The 17,334-nt window shown below is 48.8% G+C and overlaps 1 protein-coding gene across 1 annotated transcript in view; it reads left to right on the plus strand.

The window, feature by feature from the left end:
* The window catches only part of MORN5 (MORN repeat containing 5), a 38,730-nt gene extending 23,825 nt beyond the window's left edge, over positions 1-14,905 (plus strand). The window contains exon 5 of the mRNA XM_003925165.3: positions 14,706-14,905. Coding sequence (XP_003925214.2) covers positions 14,706-14,785 — 80 coding nt within the window. The 3' untranslated portion in view covers positions 14,786-14,905. The remainder of the gene's footprint in view (positions 1-14,705) is intronic.
* Positions 14,906-17,334: the final 2,429 nt, after the last annotated feature.

Consider the following 17,334-nt stretch of genomic DNA (forward strand, 5'->3'; position numbering starts at 1 on the left):
AGAATATCCTGATCATCAGAAATGCCGTCAAGATTCCCGCCAACATTATCCCCTTTGTTGTCTGAAATGTCGAATCAAGCACATCTGGCAAATGTCCTAGAGCTCACAAATCTTTCAAACAGCGTATAATTCCCAATGGTTAAAGAGATAACGCCACCGCTTAATCGTGCTGCTCTTCAAAATAGCACAAACTTTCCTTCAATCAGAAACAATGGCTTTGGCTTCTTAAAAATATCACACACCAGTGATTATTTGCAGAGAGGGCCCTTTTGCGTTTGAACCTGTGGGTTCCAGACAGAATTCAAAATCAAGACCACAAGCCTCATTTGAATGTACACTCCATTAAATGGACGATGGGAATAAGGGGTGTGAATTAGGGTGTGAAAAGTAACCTGGCTTATGTGACTCGGCTGCCCCCACCAGAATAATTAAGAAGATGGCGATGATGGTGGTGGCGAGAGCTAACGATGACTGAGATTTTGCCACACACCAGACCCTCAGCTAAGGGGTAGGGAGTATTCCTGTGATCCCTGTTTGACAATGAGGAAACTGAGCCTCAGTGGGGTTAAAGAATTTCCCCCGGAAATTTGGCAGGAGCCTGAATTCACACTCAGGCTTGATTGCCTCCCCAGGTTTCCCACTTTCCACTTCTGGCCAGCTCCAAGATCATCTGTTGAAAGAGGCATGGGAGGCCGGGCATGGTGGCTCACACCTGTAATCCCAGCACTTTGGGAGGCCGAGGTGGGTGGATCACAAGGTCAAGAGATCGAGACCATCCTGGCCAACATGGTGAAACCCCATCTCTACTAAAATACAAAAATTAGCTGGGTGTGGTGGCACGTGCCTGTAGTCCCAGCTGCTCAGGAGGCTGAGGCAGGAGAATTGCTTGAACCCGGGAGAGGTTGCAGAGATTGCGGTGAGCCGAGATCACACCACTGCACCAATGCACTCCAGCCTGGAGCCTGGCGACAGAGCAAGGTTCTGTCTCAAAAAAAAAAAAAAGAAAAGAAAAGAAAAGAAAGGAAGAAAGAGGCACAGGTGAAAAGTTCCCAGACAGGGTGTTTATCTGCTCCCCACCCAGCTTTAGAGAAGGGTGAAATCTAAGCTGCACGGTGAACACCTAGAGAAGAAAGACCACTTTTATCTTCTAAAGTTTCTCTGGCACTGTTTAGACAGTTGAAAACTGGAAACATCTCCCGTGTCCAACACAAGAGGACTGGTTGAATAACATATGCTTTATTCTTACTGTAGAATACAATGCCGTCATTAAACATGGCAGCGAAGAAACAGATCTGTTGATATATAAAGGTATCCATATACTGTTTCAGGTGATAAAGCAGGATAATAATAATAGCCAGCGTTTGTCAACTGCTTAGTGTTCTAGGCACTGGTCTAAGCACTTTACATATATTTTATTTTATTTAATCTCCACAGTAACCCCACAAAGTAGTTCTCCTTGTTATTCCCACTTTATAGATGATGAAACGGAGGCAAGGTGAAATGCCTGCCCAAAGTCAAACTGATAGCAAATGGCAGAGCTGGAACAGGAAGCCAGGTCCAGTTGACTCCAAAGCTAAAGATAATGTTAGAGCTGACTTTGAATGAGAAATTGGAGTGTACGAGTGAAAGAAAGAAACAACCGCGGGCCTTCCTAGCAGCCCTATATTTTATAGAGATATGAAAAGTATACCTCCAAAGAGTGTAAGGTTGCAGATGACTATTCCCAAGATAGTTCTCTGTACACTTTCTTGCTCAAAAATTGGCCAGTAAACGTCTTTCAATGCCACTGACAAACCAAGACTCCCCTCATCTTGAAGCCTTCGCCTTCGCCTGACAGACGAGAAATCTGAGACCCAGAGAGGGCAAATCACGTGTCCAACCCCTTATAATCTGCCTGTGGTAGAGCCAGGGCTGGCACTGTGGTTTCTCACTGCTGGCCGGAAATCCTCTGCAAACCCAGGCTACCTTGCCACAGTGCCTCCCTTGCTGTTTTTGCAAAATGGCCGAGACTCCCCCACAGTCCCCTCCTGCTGTCATCCCTCCAGCGAGACAAAAGGCAATTTACCGAAATGTTATAATCACCTGGAGGCTGGCACGCAGGGACATCTATGCTTTATCTGTAGTGTTGTTAGCAGCACTGTAATAACGGCTTTGTGGAGGGATAATATGCTGTAACTGCCAAATGAAATGCCCTCACCAATCACACATCCCTGCCAGCAGACGGGCATTTGCTCTAAGCTAAAGGGATAGGAAGGAAAGTTATGAGTATTGAATGCCTCCACGGTGCCAGGGACTTACCACATCCCAGTTCTTTGAGGAATAGACCCTTATTCGTATTTGGCAGATGGGGAAACTGAGGCTCGGGGGTAAGTTATTTACTGATGATCAAGCAGGTAATAAAGGGAGGAACCAGGATATGAACACAGGTCCCTCTGACACTGGAGGCCATGCTCTGAACTGACGAGATATGCTCTGGCCTTTTCTGAACCATGAACCTTTCTGAGAATCTAGGCCCAGCTATAGACTTCTCCCCAGAGAAATACACTGGAATTCACAAACAGAATTTTGCCTACAGAGGGCGGGATTGGTCACTTGGAAGCCATCCATAGAGCCCTGTCAAGATCTTTGCTCTAGGAATAACAGCCTGCCCAGCTTGCCACCTCTCCCTGGACTGCAGGAATTGCCTGTTGCCATCCTCTCTCCCCACCCCAATTCCAAAGGCCCTGGAAATTCCCCTTCCAGCCATGGTGCCCATCGGATTCTGGTAACAATCCTCCCCTGCCCCCCATCCCCATGGTAGCCTCCTGGAGGCATTTGAAGGACACAGCTTCCCCTTCCGTGGCTGGAGTCAACCGGAGCCAGCACGATAATGGTTTGTTTTGTCTCCTTTAATAGAAGTGAGTGGAAAGCCAGAGCCCATAGGGCAGGAACCTACTCTCTTCCTCAGCCCAGGCTCTGGAACTCAGGGCTGTTGACTGAAACCCCTCAGGTCCAGGAAGGCAGACAGGGCTACAGGCAGGGATTTAGAGCCAGCCAGATCTGCAAGCAGATCCCAGTTCTGCCACTCACCAGCTGTGTGACCTTGAGCTAGGCCCTTAACTTCTCTGAGCTTCAGTTTCTTCATCTGAAAAATGGGGACAGAAATAGACCTCCCTTCCAGGATTGTGGCCTGAAGTGAGATGACATGCCTGAAGTGAGATGGTATCATCTCCAACAGGAACAGCAGCTGGCCCAAGTGAAGGCCTTGGTGCATGTTGGCAATCACAGTTGTGATCCTTTTACACCCAGGGTGAAAAGGTGGAAAGCAGGGGCCTCCTTAACTTCACATCCCAAAGGGAGGAGCCAGTGTTACCATGGCAAACTGCACTCTGGCCTCCTCCCATCTGCTTTGGATTCTAGTTTCAAGACTGGACTAGAGGCCTGTGGTTTTCTGATCTGTCTACCCAGCCCTGGGCATTCTGTTATGGATATGTCCCCATCATCTCATCATTTCTTATGCACCTAGAGCCTTAAGCCTCCAAAGCTCCCCCCAGACACAGGCCTTTGTTGAGGCCCCGCATCCACCAGGGTTTCACTTGGGGATCAGACTGTGCCTGGCCCCCACCAAAACCAGTACAGGCCTAATGGGAACATATACATAAATAGACAGTCACAGGACTGGCGTGGGTGTTCTCTGGACAGAGGCCTGGGCCCCTTAGGGAGCCTCATGTTCAAAAGACTATAAGGAAACTCCCACCCCTCAAAAGATAGTTTAGAAATCAAAATAACATAAACCATAAAAAAGCATAGGAAGCAGTCCAACACAATTCTATATTCCCTATGATTTTTAACTTTAAATATTAAATATGAGATTCTTTCCAGAAAACTGGGAGTGTCCCTGTTTCAGTGGTGCCAGGAGCTACATTCACTGTGTGCCACACACACAGAAAAGAGCATCAGTGTGTCCCAAGCAGTCCAGATGGTGTCCTGGAAAAGGTGGAGTTTGGCCAGGTCTAAAAGGATGGTGGGTGGATTCTGCTGCATGGAAGGGAAGGAGCAACATGGGCAAAGGCCAGAGAGATCAGGGGTACGAGGAGCCCCAGATGGAGCAACTGAGAAGGCTTATGTGTTGGGGAATGGGGAAGGTGTCAAGGAGGCCTCACTCCGGCTGTGATGGGCAGACTGGGTTTGATGAGTATGGAGGAGTGGGTCTCAGCTGGACATTCAAGGCAGAGGGACCCAGTGTGGGCTGGAGAGATAGAGGTCAAGAGTTCAAGACCAGCTTGGCCACCATGTTGGTAGAGACCTGTCTCTACTAAAAATACAAAACTAGCCAGGCACAGTGCAGGCGCCTGTAATCGCAGCTACTCAGGAGGCTGAGACAGGAGAATCACTTGAACCCAGGAAACAGAGGTTGCAATGAGCCAAGGTCACTACCCTCTAGCCTGAGTGACAGAGCGAGACTCCATCTGAAAAAAAAAAAAAAAAAAAGAAATTATTTCCACATATTAAAACAAAGTGTATCCACATGAAATATAAATCCCACATTCAATATAAAAATGTTGCTGTGGCTTGGTAAACTGTTTCATGATGAGTTTTTAACAATTGGCCATGATTTCCTGAGAGTCATGCATGCTGGAGAATTCTCGAAAAATGAGGAAATGGAGCCTACAAATGGATTTCAAGTGTAATAAAATTGTTTTGATTTCTAAATTTAATAATTAAGTCTGAATGCATTAATTATAACATTTATTAATTTCACTTTTGTAGTTTTTCTTTTTTTTTTCTATTAGAGCCAATCATCTTTTTCTAAGCCGTTTACATTTGAATAGGCCTTGAGAAGCTTGTGGGTGCTTGGCCCAGCCCAGAAGATGCTCTTGTATGGGGAAAAGCCAGAGCAGCCCCAAGGCCTCCCATCTCCCCGCCCTGTGGCAGGCTTTGCCTAGGCAATGACTCCTCAGTCAATATTGACGATGCTGTGGCCTTGGCCTCTGGCCACCACCACTGCCAGAAAAGTTCAAAGCCTCTTTCTTGTCAGGAGTGGTGATGGGGATGCCTGAGCATTGCCACCCTCACTGTGGCACTGCCATGGCCCTGCCCCACCAGCTCACATAGCCTGCATTTGCACAGAGGGTGTGGCAGGGCGGTGGATGGGATCCATAGATGCCCACAAGCTGGGGAGCCTGCTTTGCAGTGCACCCCCCATCCCAGCGTGGAGCCCTCTGAAGATGGGCCTAGACTCCCCAAAAGACGACAGCCCCTATAACAGAAGCTTCCTTCCCCCAGGGCCTGGCCCAGCACTGTGCTCACTGCCACCCTGGCATTCGCCATGAGCCCTGGGCTGTCTCTGTGGGTTGGAAATGCCTCTGCCCTCTGCATGGGATGGAACACACTGAGATTTTAGGGGCTCACATCTGCCACAGTCAGGCAGTCACATGAGTCTCACACCATGTGCACACCTGCCCTCTGCTGCAGCCATTCCCACACTCTCTCTCTCTCACACACACACACACACACACAATCTCTTCACACTTATGCTGGTGTGAGAACAGTTGGATGGAAATATACACACCTCTGCCTGCGCACACACTGGCAGCTTTACTGAGTGTGACTTGGGTGCCAGGCACTCTGATCCCTTCCCTCTGGCCTGATGGTGGGAATTGGGGCAAATCATCTGACCCCCAGTTTTCTCATCTTAAGTGGAGACAGCCCCATCTCACTCACTGAGGAGAGGATGAGTGTGGCCCCCCGCGAACACGCAGAGCTGGGCACCTCCTAAGTGCCTGGCCAGTGTGAACTCTGCCGCTCTCCCGAGGCAGACTCTTTGTTTCATCTTGGTCTCCTCCCTTTCCTAGTCTCCACCCCAGTCCCCTCACTCACATAGGGTGGGAGCTGCATAGCAGCGGTGACCGCAGGTGTGCCCAGCCCAAAGGCGTGCCAAGAGCAGGCAGAGCCCAGCCTATGGTTGTGCGGTGACCCCAATCCGCCTGCTTGCCTTCCTTGGGCTCGCCTGCCCCAGCCTGCCCTGCTGCCTTTGAACAAAAATTATTAGCTGAGCTGTGGCCCTTGATCTTTATGGCACTGATCCTTGTGTGAAGGCCTCCTCCTCCCACGGGCTCCCCCTCCATCCTGGCAGGGAACCAGAAGTCCTAGGGATGTCCTGAGCAAGTCCCTGAAAGACACTCCCTTATGGGCATCCACTTTGGGAATGCCAGACCCATCATAATGGTGATTGTAGCTTCCATTCCTGGGTGCCCACTGAGTGCCATTCATCCGGGCCAGTCCTCACTCTGCTCTCTGCGGAAAGTCGGGTGAAACCTGCTGCAAAGACAAGGAGCCTGGCTCAGAGATGGGAGTGATGTGCCCCAAATCACCCAGCGAGTTGGTGGCTCAGCATCCAACCCAGGCCTGTTTGGCTGCGGGACTCCTGCCAGTCTTTGCCATGTTACCACATGAGCCCTCAAGTCCCACCTTCCAAAGATAACTTCTGGCATTTCTCTTGGTTTCTGGCCTTTCCTGTGCACCAAGTGCTATGCTAAACTTTTTTTTAAGGAATGATCTCACTTGGTCCTCATGCAAGCCTTCAAGGCAGGCATCATTGTAGATGAGGAAATGAGACCCAGGGAGGCGTGAGGCCACTTGCTCAAGGTCTCTGAGCTAGTGGTACAGAGTTCCAATGCCCGCGCTCTTAACCATCATGCCACACTGTGTCCTCCCTGCTAACCCTCTGAGGAGCTGATATTTCCTTGCAGCTGTTCTGAGACTTTCAGGATCTCTTTTTCCCCCAGCTCTGCATGGACCTGCAGGCTGCACTAATGTCATCCGTGACCTGGACACAGCTCAGCAGGCTGGGCACAGCTGTGGCCTGTACAGGTCAGCTCCTCCCCACCTTCACTGAGAGGCAAGTCCCAGGCCAGCCAGGCTCTGAGCTTCCTGAGTGTGGTTAGTGCCAAGGTATGACCCCATGCAACCCAGCCTTTCCATGTGGTAGGGCTGCCCAATCTATTGCCTCAAGTCACAAAAGGAACCAGCAGCTGGCAGCCTTGGACTTGACCTTGGCATGCCTGCCTGGCCCTCTCAGCAGCTCCATTTGCTCAGGGTGGGGAAGAAATCCTTCCTCCTTTGTCAAAACCCCACAGGGTAAACCTATTACTTTTATATCCTCAAATTTACATTTCTTTATTCATTATTCACTATGTATTTATGAAATAGTTTCTAATTGCCGTATCTGTGCTAGGCCCTGACGATCAAAAGTAAACGGGACAGGGCTGCCCCAGGCTGGAGGGGGTCACCATGACCAACACTGTGACCCCGTCCCAGCTCAGGGAAGGCTGACATCCACGCAGGGTCTGTGCGGGTGGGAGACAGCCAAGAGGGCAGGAGGCCCAGCCCACACATTCATGGGGCTTTTAGGTGTGGATTGTGACACGAGTGAAGGAGGACTCTGTTCATCAGACAACTTGAAATTCACACCCCCTTTCCTTACCATGCTGCCTTTAGCACACTGTGAACTTAAACTTTTTTGGGAGAAATCCTAGAATCACACACTCATACTACATTTGGTTGTTTGTGTTAAAAGTAGTCATTTGTCGGCCGGGTGCAGTGGCTCACGCCTATAATCCCAACACTTTGGGAGACCAAGGCGGGCAGATCGCAAGGTCAAGAGATGGAGACCATCCTGGCGAACATGGTGAAACCCCATCTCTACTAAAAGTGCAAAAATTAGCTGGGCTTGGTGGCACGCACCTGTAGTCCCGCTACTCAGGAGGCTGAGGCAGAAAACTCGCTTGTACCCGGGAGGCGGAGGTGAGTGGGCCAAGATCGCAACACTGCACTCCAGCCTGGAGACAGAGCGAGACTCCATCTCAAAGGGAAAAAAAGGTAGTAGTTTGTCAAAGGTAAATATTTAAACTATACTGTGATTGTTATCATCTTGTTCAGGCCTGTCTTCAATTTTAAGTATACCAATACTACAAAATGGAAAGTACCTTGGGCCTCTGTTGTGCTCTGAGAGGCTCTGGAACAGCAGATGCAAAGGCACAGAGGCACTGGCGAGCATGCACGTGTGGACTACTGCAATTCCTCCAGTGGCTGCATTTTAGTGTGAGGGGAGCTGTGAGGGAAGTGAGGAGGAAAGCAGGGGGACCAGGAGGTCTTGAAGGCCAGGCTGAGGAATAGAGAACATTTTCAGGGAAGTTTTCTATTGCAGTAGCTCATGGCCATAGTTGGGGTCTCTCTCTCTCAATAAGGTCCTTTTCTTCTCTGTAAAAAGCCCAGTTCTCCTAATGACCTATGGGGGCAGGGCATGCAGGTGGCAGCAAGGTTACTTCCAAAGCTTCAGAACTGGCATAAAGACATCCTTCTGTCCCAAAGACAGACAGATCTAAACCTGGAGTGTACCCAGGTCCTGGCAGTGCTCTCTGCTGGCCTCAGTCCCATCTGTCCCTAGCATTGGCCAGGGCTGACCACAGGATTGGGCTTGCCAATTCATTCATTAATTCAAAAGATATCAACTGAGAACCTACTATGTGCCAGATGCTCTCCTAAGCACTAGGATATCATAGTGAACAAGCAGGCAGGGCTCCTGGTCTCCCTGGAGCTTACAGTCTGGACGGGGTGGGAGACAACATGAATGTAAACAAATGTATATGCAGGGAGTGGTTTATGCTATGGAGAAACTAAAATGAAGACAAGATGGAATGACCGGGAGTGGAGATGGTTAGATTAGGGTCATTGAGAAGGTGACATTTCAGTTGAGACCTGGGTGCCAAGAAGGGGGTGCATAGGGAATATTTGTTGATGGCAACTGATGCAGTCAGAATGAAAAAGGCTTATTCCAGACTTCATCTGGGAGAGAATTTATTAAGCACCTATTGTATGCTGGGTCTAGTGGTCAACAAATCAGACATGGTCCCTGTACTGACAGCTTACAGTCTAATGGGATAGAAAAACATTATATAAGAAAATATGCAGGCAGGGCGTGGTGGCTCACAGCTGTAATCCCAGCACTTTAAGCAGCCAAGGCAGGCGGATCACCTGATGTCAGGAGTTTAAAATCAGCCTGGCCAACATGGTTAAAGCCCATCTCTACTAAAAACACAAAAATTAGTCAGGTGTGGTGGCAGGTGCCTGTAATCCCAGCCAGTCGGGAGGCTGAGGCAGGAAAATTGCTTCAACCCAGGAGGCGGAGATTGCAGTGAGCCAAGATTGCACCACTTCACTCCAGCCTGGGTAACAAGAGAAAGACTCCGTCTCTCTCTCTCTCTCTCTCTCACACACTCTCTCTCTCTCTCTCTCTCTCTCTCTCTCTATATATATATATATATATATATATATATATATATATTTTGTTGTTGTTGTTGTTGTTGTTGTTGTTGTTGTTGCCAGGCTGGAGTGCAGTGGCAGTGGCATGATCTCGGCTCACTGCAACCTCCACCTCCTGGGTTCAAGCGATTCTTCCGCCTCCTGGGTTCAAGCGATTCTTCTGCCTCAGCCTCCCAAGTAGCTGGGACCACAGGCACATGCCACCATGCCCAGCTAATTTTGATATTTTTAGTAGAGATGGGGTTTCACCATGTTGGCCAGGATGGCCTCGATCTCTTGACCTCGTGATCCACCCGCCTCAGCCTCCCAAAGTGCTGGGATTACAGGCGTGAGTCACTGTGCCCAGCCATATATATAATTTAATCCAATATATCCAAAGTATTATCACTTCAATACATAGTCAATATTAAAAAGTACTATTTTATATTGTTTTATTTACAGTATGTGTTTGAAATCTGGTGTGTATGTTACACTAACAGCACACATCAGTTAGGACTGGCCGGATTTCAGGTGTTCAATGGTTACAATGTGGCTAGTGACTACCATGTGGGACAGCACAGCTCTAGAGACTAAAAGCACAGCTTATTTTGTATCTATGGATGGCATATTTCTATTATCATACCTAGAAGAGTCTTAGTGAACAACTGGCCAATCAACCCTTCCCGTCCACACTATGCACTGTCTCTCACTGGCCAATCAATGAGATCTCACGCCATTGCACTCCACCCTGGGCAGTAAGAGCAAAACTCCATCTCAAAAAAAGAAAAAAAGCAAACAAGTATAGATTCAAAAATTGTGATATGAGGGGACCATGAATGAAAAGAGAGTGAATGACTTCAATTTGGATGTCTGGGTCTGTGAAGGATTGGCCATTCCTCTTAGAGAACACGAGAATCTCACCTTTCAGGGAGCACACTGGATGTTCATGTATTTCTTAAAATGTTTATTTGAAAGGAGTTAAATTAACAGAATTCTCGCAAAGATAGTACAATTTCCCGTTATGACGGTCTTATATCGGATGGTACATCTGTCACAATTAATGAACTAATATTGATGTTGCGATTCACTAAAGCCCATACTTTTTACAGATGCCTTTCCCTGATGTCTGTTTTCTGTTCCAGGATCCCCATCCTGTCTCCTTAGGCTCCACTGGGGGATGAGCGTGGCTTAGGCTTCCCTTGTTTTTTATGACAGTTTTGGGGAGTCCTGGTCAGATTTTTTGCAGGATACCCCTCAACTGGAATCTGTCTGATGTTTTTCTCATGAGTAAATTGGAGTTGTGGGTTTAGGAGGAAGATCACAGAGGTAAAGTGTCCTCTTCATCCCATCCTATCAAGGGTCCAGACTGTCACCATGACTAACCAATGTTGCTGTTGACCTTGATCACCTGGCTGAGGTAGTGTTTGTGAGGTTTCTCCGTTATAAAGTCCCTTTCCCCCTGCTCCCTTTCCACACTGTACTCTTTGGAAGTCACTATGCACAGCCACACTTCAGAAGTGGGGATTTTTGCTCCAAGTCTTTGAGGGCAGAGTACATAAATTACCTGGAGTTCTCCTGCGCAGATTTGTCTATTCTGATATTTATGCATTTTCACCAATATCTTTATGCAAGTTCTTTTTGCTTTTCAGGAGTTCAAGAACCCTGTTGGTATTTCTAGGAACCCAGAAATATTATTTTATTTATTTAGTTAGTTAGTTAGAGACACTCAACTCTGTCACCCAGGCTGGAGTGCAGTGGCGTGATCACAGCTCCCCGCGGCCTCCACCATCCCAGGCTCAGGTGATGCTTCCATTTCAGCCTTCCAAGTAGCTGGGACCACAGGCGCTTGCCACCACACCCAGCTTTCTATTTTTTGTAGAGAGGAAGTTTTGCCATGTTGCCCAGGCTGGATTCAAACTCCCAGCCTCAAGCAGTCTGTCCACCTCAGCTTCCCAAAGTGCTGGGAGTACAGTTGTGAGCCACCATGCCCAGCCAAAATATCTTATCTCAATTAACAAATGCATGAAATTACCAAGACATTAAATTGGAGGGTAGGAAAAAAAGCCAATAATTATTTCGTTTTTTTTTCTATCGTTAATACCCATTAGTGAAAGAAGATTTGGGAAATAAAAGAAGAAAGAGAAAGTCTCTTGTCCCACTAGTCAGGGCTATTATTCACATTTCAATTTTTCTTTAACTTTCTTCTGTGCAGTTTTTACACAACATATATTATATGTAATTTTATTTCTTATCTCTTGTTGACTTTTTTCTTTTGCTTATTATCACATCAAAAATATTTCCCCCATGTTGCTATACAAACTTCCTAACAATTATTTTCCAAGCTGTTAAATATCCCCTCATGTGCCTTACAGTATCCACCTCCCCGAATTTAGCGCCATGCCTGGCACATAACTATTTGTTAAATGAATGCATATACAACAAAATAATCATTTCCTCGTTTTTAGAAATGTAGGTCATTTTCCTTTTTCCTGATTCTAAATAGTTCTGAGACAAACAGATTATCCCTTTAAGATAGTGTCCCAGAGTGGAATTACTGGGCCAGTGGGGACCAGAAATTTTTAAGATAAATACACCAAACCAGAAATCTTCTTCCATCTCTCTGCACCACTGGCAGTTGTGCCAAGGGTAATAATTTACAATTGATTAAAGAGTTTGTGGGATGTTTTTTCCCATCTTTTTTCTCCCTTCTCTCCCTCTCCCCTCCTACCAAAAAGGAGGGAAATTATCTGAGAAGGTGAAGATGTTCTCAGACAATCATATTAACATATTCCAACAATCGCAATTTGCAAAATAGTAATCACAACTCCCAGGATCTGGGAGGCATTAATCAAAGCTGCAGGTTTAATTCCATTTTAAATATTGATGAAATGTGCTTCGGCAGCCTCACCCTGGCATGGCAGGGCCAGGGGAGCCGCAGAGAGGCGCAGGGGTGGCGGAGGGAGGGTTGGTGAGCAGCTGCCGGGGAGGGGAGGCATCTGTGATTCAAATTGGTGGCTGTACAGCCAGGTAGAGAGTGAAAGGGGTAGTGAAGAGGGCTGTTAAGTCCATTGCTGTCAATTTTTAACGATCAGGGAGGGGCCTGAGGACTGGTTCAGCACAATAAACCCAGTCTGTCTGGTTTCAGGGGTTACTGCTGAAGAGGTTGCAGCTGCACTGACTCGAATAGCCTGGAGACTTCAGAACTGTAATTACCAACCAGGCTGCTCACAGTGTGGCAAAAGTGGGCTCCACCAGCGTTTAACTCCTTGTGTGCTGACACATCATCACTCTTTCCCCACCCCTGGGCTTCCCAGCCTCAGCGGGGACTCCCAGGCAGCCTCCCCAGAGGCAACTGAGGCTCACTGGCTGCTTGCCAGAGTGTGCCAGGCAGCAAGCCATTTTCCTGAGGTCCTATGTAAAGAAATGGCAGGGAGGTGGTTGGTGATGTGGCAGCAGCCTCAGCTCCTGGTGTGTTCACATCTGCCCTGGGGTGAGAGGTCAGGCTGCAGAGGCTGGTGAACTTCGGTTTGAAACCTTAGGATAAGGCTCTCCCCTACCCGACTGGGCTTTTACAAGGATCCAGTGAGACACAATGTCTGCAAAGCACCAAGCACACATAGGCTGTCCGTGAGCCTCCACCTCTCTGCCCCTGGGTCTGGTGCCTTTCACAGAAGAGGAAGGCATCCCTGGCAGGGGATCTGGTTCATTAAAGCTTTCCGTGAACCCTCTGTGTTTCAGCTCTCAGAGAGTGCCCTCGTTCCCAAGCATCTGTCATTTGTCACCCGAGGAGGGTGGGCAGACCCATCCTTCCTTCTCTTAGGTAGGAACACTGGTTAAAGGCAGGGGTGGCACCAAGGGAAGGGAGGGGTGGTGGGAAGGTGGAGAGGCAGGACGGCAGGGAGAAGGCAGCCAGCACGGTGTGAAAAGAGGATGGGCAGCTGGAGGACCGTGTGGGAAGGATGTGCAGGACTCCGTGGCCCTCCTCCTGGAGGGGATGTAACCCTAGAGACATTCTCCATGTATGTATGAAGGGGTGTGCCCAGGAACGCTTGTCCCAGCATTGTTCCTGGTAGCGGGAGTTGCAGGCAACCTCTATGTCCACACCAGCACAGAGAGGAAAATGTGATGGAAGCCAAGCATGGAATATTAGGCAGCAGTAGGAAGCAAAGAGCTGGATGTACACACAGCAGCAGGAATAAGTCCTGCATAAAAAAAATATTGAGACATAATGGAAGCCACAGCACAATGCCATTTCTGTAAATTAAAAACACATTGGTATGCGAAACAGCAGCACATATTTTACAGAGCAACATGCATTTTTTGGGATCTCTAGCCCATCATTGGAGTAGGTCCCTACCGTGGTGGAGGAGGGGCCCAGTGTGGGTTTGGAGGTAGGAAAAATGAAAACAAAGTAAATCCATGGAGGGTTCTTCCACAGAGAGACGATGGCAGCTGCTGTGGACTGAAGAGTGAGATTCACTCAACTCTCTCTATTGAGGTTTAAAAAACAGAAGAGGCTTTGTAGCTGGACAATCCTAGGTTCCGATCTGAGCTCTCCCACGTGCCAACACTGTGGCTGTGGTCAAGTGTCTGGACCTCTGTGAGCCTCTGTTTGTTCATCTGTAAGACGGTGGAGAACTGCACTGGGTGGTTGGTTATGAAAATTAAACTAAGGAGACCCTTCATCTAAGGCAGGCATCCCCAAACTACGGCCCGCAGTCCACATGTGGCCCCCTGAGGCCATTTATCCGGCCCCCCGCCGCACTTCAGGAAGGGGCACCTCTTTCATTGGTGGTCAGTGAGAGGAGCACAGTATGTGGCGGCCCTCCAACGGTCTGAGGGACAGTGAACTGGCCCCCTGTGTAAAAAGTTTGGGAACGCCTGGTCTAGGGCCTTCAGGGCACAGCAGCATCTCCTGCTTCTCTCTGTTCCCACTGAAAGGCCTGGAGTAAACAAGAGCGTGTTAGTCCCCTGGGGAAACCATGGGTTCTTTAAAGGGTCAAGAATGGAAAGCCTAGAAAGGAAAGGAAAACCTCAGGACTCTGTCTCCTAGCACCACCAGCAAGCTAGACCCGCTGTCCCGGGGCTGCCGTGCGTGGGCTGTCAGACCAGGCAAGTGCCCCACTGTGAAGCGCTGCTCTCTGCCTGTTAGATCCAGTGGAGCTCGGGGCAGCCAGACCGCCTCATGCTTGCCTCCCATCAGCAGCACCCACAGCTAGAAACCCTTTTGTGTTCAATTTCCCCAAGACCAGGCACTTCGAGGCATTCAGTGTAAACGAAAGGTCTGTTCCTCCCCATGCAAAGCTCAACAGACTGGCCATCGACAGACCATCCCAGTCCCAAGGCCCCACCTGGGGGACACCCAGGCCAGGAAAGGTCCCAGCGAGCACCAAGCATGACTAGCTCTTCCTCTTTGCTTGCAGATGATGACGAGCATGAGTGGATCACCCGTACCTGTAGAAAGGGCTACAACGAGATCGTGGGTCACAGGCCCAAGCTGTGAACTCCGTGGCTGCCCCCACCAGAGGTTTCCATCTGCCCTACTGGCATTGGCTGCCCCAGGGAACAGGCTGTCGTTTTAGAACCTGACTTTTAACTCAGGAATAAAGACTTTCTGTGGTCAGAGGCCCCAGGTGTATTTTCCTTAAAAGCTTGTTTCTCAGTGGGCATCATTTCACCGGGACAAAAGTGTGAGTTACAGATATCCCTGGGCCCCACCCTAGACCTGCCAATCAGAATCTCTGGGAATGGGGCCTAGCAATTTGCATTCCCAGTATTTCTCATGCATCTGAACATTTGAGAACCACCCCTTTATAATAATAGGTGGGTGTAATTGAGCACTAACGGGAGCAGGTAGTATATGTGCCTTATCTCCGCTCCTCACAACTGCCTTGCAAGGGGAAGGCTTTTGCAGATGGGGAATCTGAGGTTCAGAGAGACGGTGACTTGCTTGGTCTCAGAGGGCAGTAGGACCTGATCACTGTGCCCAGACCCGTGGCTGGTGGCAAGGGGGTCCAAGGAAGAGAATACAGTCGTGGGTTCTTAGTTTCTGTTTCTGGTTGGCCAGTGATGCCACTTCCTGATCCCTTGTTTCCACTTATCACTAGAGACAGAAACTAAAACCCATCGCTTCAGGCTGCTGAAAGCCTAAAACAAAACAGAACAGAAAAACAACAACAACAAAATGAGGTGGGCTGGACACGCTGGGCCCAAGAATGATTACTTAGGTCTGCCTTTCCCTGCTGGCAGCTCCCCCATTTGAACCTCACATCCTAAGCACAGAATCAGCATGGTGCCATAGAAAGAACATGGCTTTGGAGGGTGGGTGTGGTGGCTCATGCCTATAATCCCACCACTTGGGGAGGCCGAGGCAGGCAGACGTGAGGCCAGGAGTTTAAGACCAGCCTCGCCAACATGGTGAAACCCCCCATCTCCACTAAAAATACAAAAGTTAGCCAGGTATGGTGGAATGTGCCTATAATCCCAGCAACTTGGGAGGCTGAGCCACGAGAATTGATTGAACACGGGAGATGGAGGTTGCAGTGAGCCGAGATTGCACCGTTGTACTCCAGCCTGGGTAACAGAGTGAAACTGTCACAAAAGAAAAAGAAAAAAAAAAAAAAGAATGTGACTTTGGCATCATGCAAAAAATAATTATAATAATGCTTTAAAACAATACAGTAGCCCTGTGGTTAAATGAGATGACACAAGTAAAGGACTTGGCGCATAGCAGGTATTCAATATGTGTTTGCTTTAAAGAACAACTTGTTAGTGTTGCATATAATCATTCCTCAGCACCACCCTGAAGGTCACATTTGTCAGATGAAAATCAGAAGAGGAAGCATGGCAACGTGTTCCAGGGCCACACAGGGGCATATGCATCCTGAATCTCTGTCTAACTGTCCCTCCTTAATGGCTGCTAGATCCTGTCACCCCCTGTGCTCTGTCCCCTGGGACACCAGGGCTACCCAGTGGAGGCAGAACAGTGACTCAGGTTTGGAGGGCAGGAGAGGAAATTAGATCTCAAACTAGGGACCCAGAGGCATCATGCTGGGGCAGAGCCAGGAGCCAGTGGGAGGGGAGACCTGGGCTCACTCTCAGCTGCGCCAGGGAGGAGACTCGAGAGAATTGCCTCTCCCCAAGACTCCAGTTACTTTGATAGATAGGGTTGAGCTCCACTGGTAGTTTCCAAACTGTACTTTGAAAACGAAAAGTGCATTCGTAAAGAAAACACACAACTAAACTCGTATATTTTCAAAGATACACATATATCTAAACATTTGAAAATGGATTGGAAGAGCAGATAAATGAGGGTCAGGGATGGGAGATTTCCTAACTAATAGAATAAAGAGCGGGGCCCCGCATAAGTGATTATGTGCGCCACGAGCCGAGATTTCCGAGCAGCTCATTTCTGCGCAGGGCCGCGGCAGGCCAGGGAAGCCGCTGCATTCTGCAGGGCAGCTCTGCCCTCCACACCAGGAGCTTTGGCCGGAGCAAACGATTCTGCTGCTGAAAGAAATTTGACCACCAGAAAGATGCTCTCTCTCACTCCTCGGGTTACGGGGTGGCTCTGGAGCCTGACAAAACCACTATAACACCCAGTCCAGTAAAGAAGCTGGGGCCCTGCTGCCCATCCCATATTCCCTTAACTTCACCTTACTAAATTCTTCCCCATCTTCCAGACAGGCTCCTCTGCATCTCCCTCCCTGCCCCACCCTCACCTAGTCTGCGACCTTCTCGTCTGATAGGATCCAGCTGTAATACCCAATCCCTTGGCCCCCACAGCATTTCCCAGATGTAGAGCTCCTCCAAGGCAGGGTCCGGCTGGGAGCCTTTTCCGAGTGTGCAGAGCCAGCATGGAGCCCAGCAAAGAGTGTGTGTTCAGAGACTGGAACAGAGGGCATCGACCAGCCTGATTTCCCCCAAAGCTTAGATAAGAAGCAGGTGTGACTGAGTACTTCGAGAAGAAACTCATCATCAGGTCTTTACAATGCATCATTGATTAACTGGGAAATGGTACCCGTTTTCCAGGAAGGAGGATTGCACTGTCCA

This window comes from Saimiri boliviensis, chromosome 2, assembly GCF_048565385.1.
Source record: "Saimiri boliviensis isolate mSaiBol1 chromosome 2, mSaiBol1.pri, whole genome shotgun sequence".
Classification (NCBI taxonomy): domain Eukaryota; kingdom Metazoa; phylum Chordata; class Mammalia; order Primates; family Cebidae; genus Saimiri; species Saimiri boliviensis.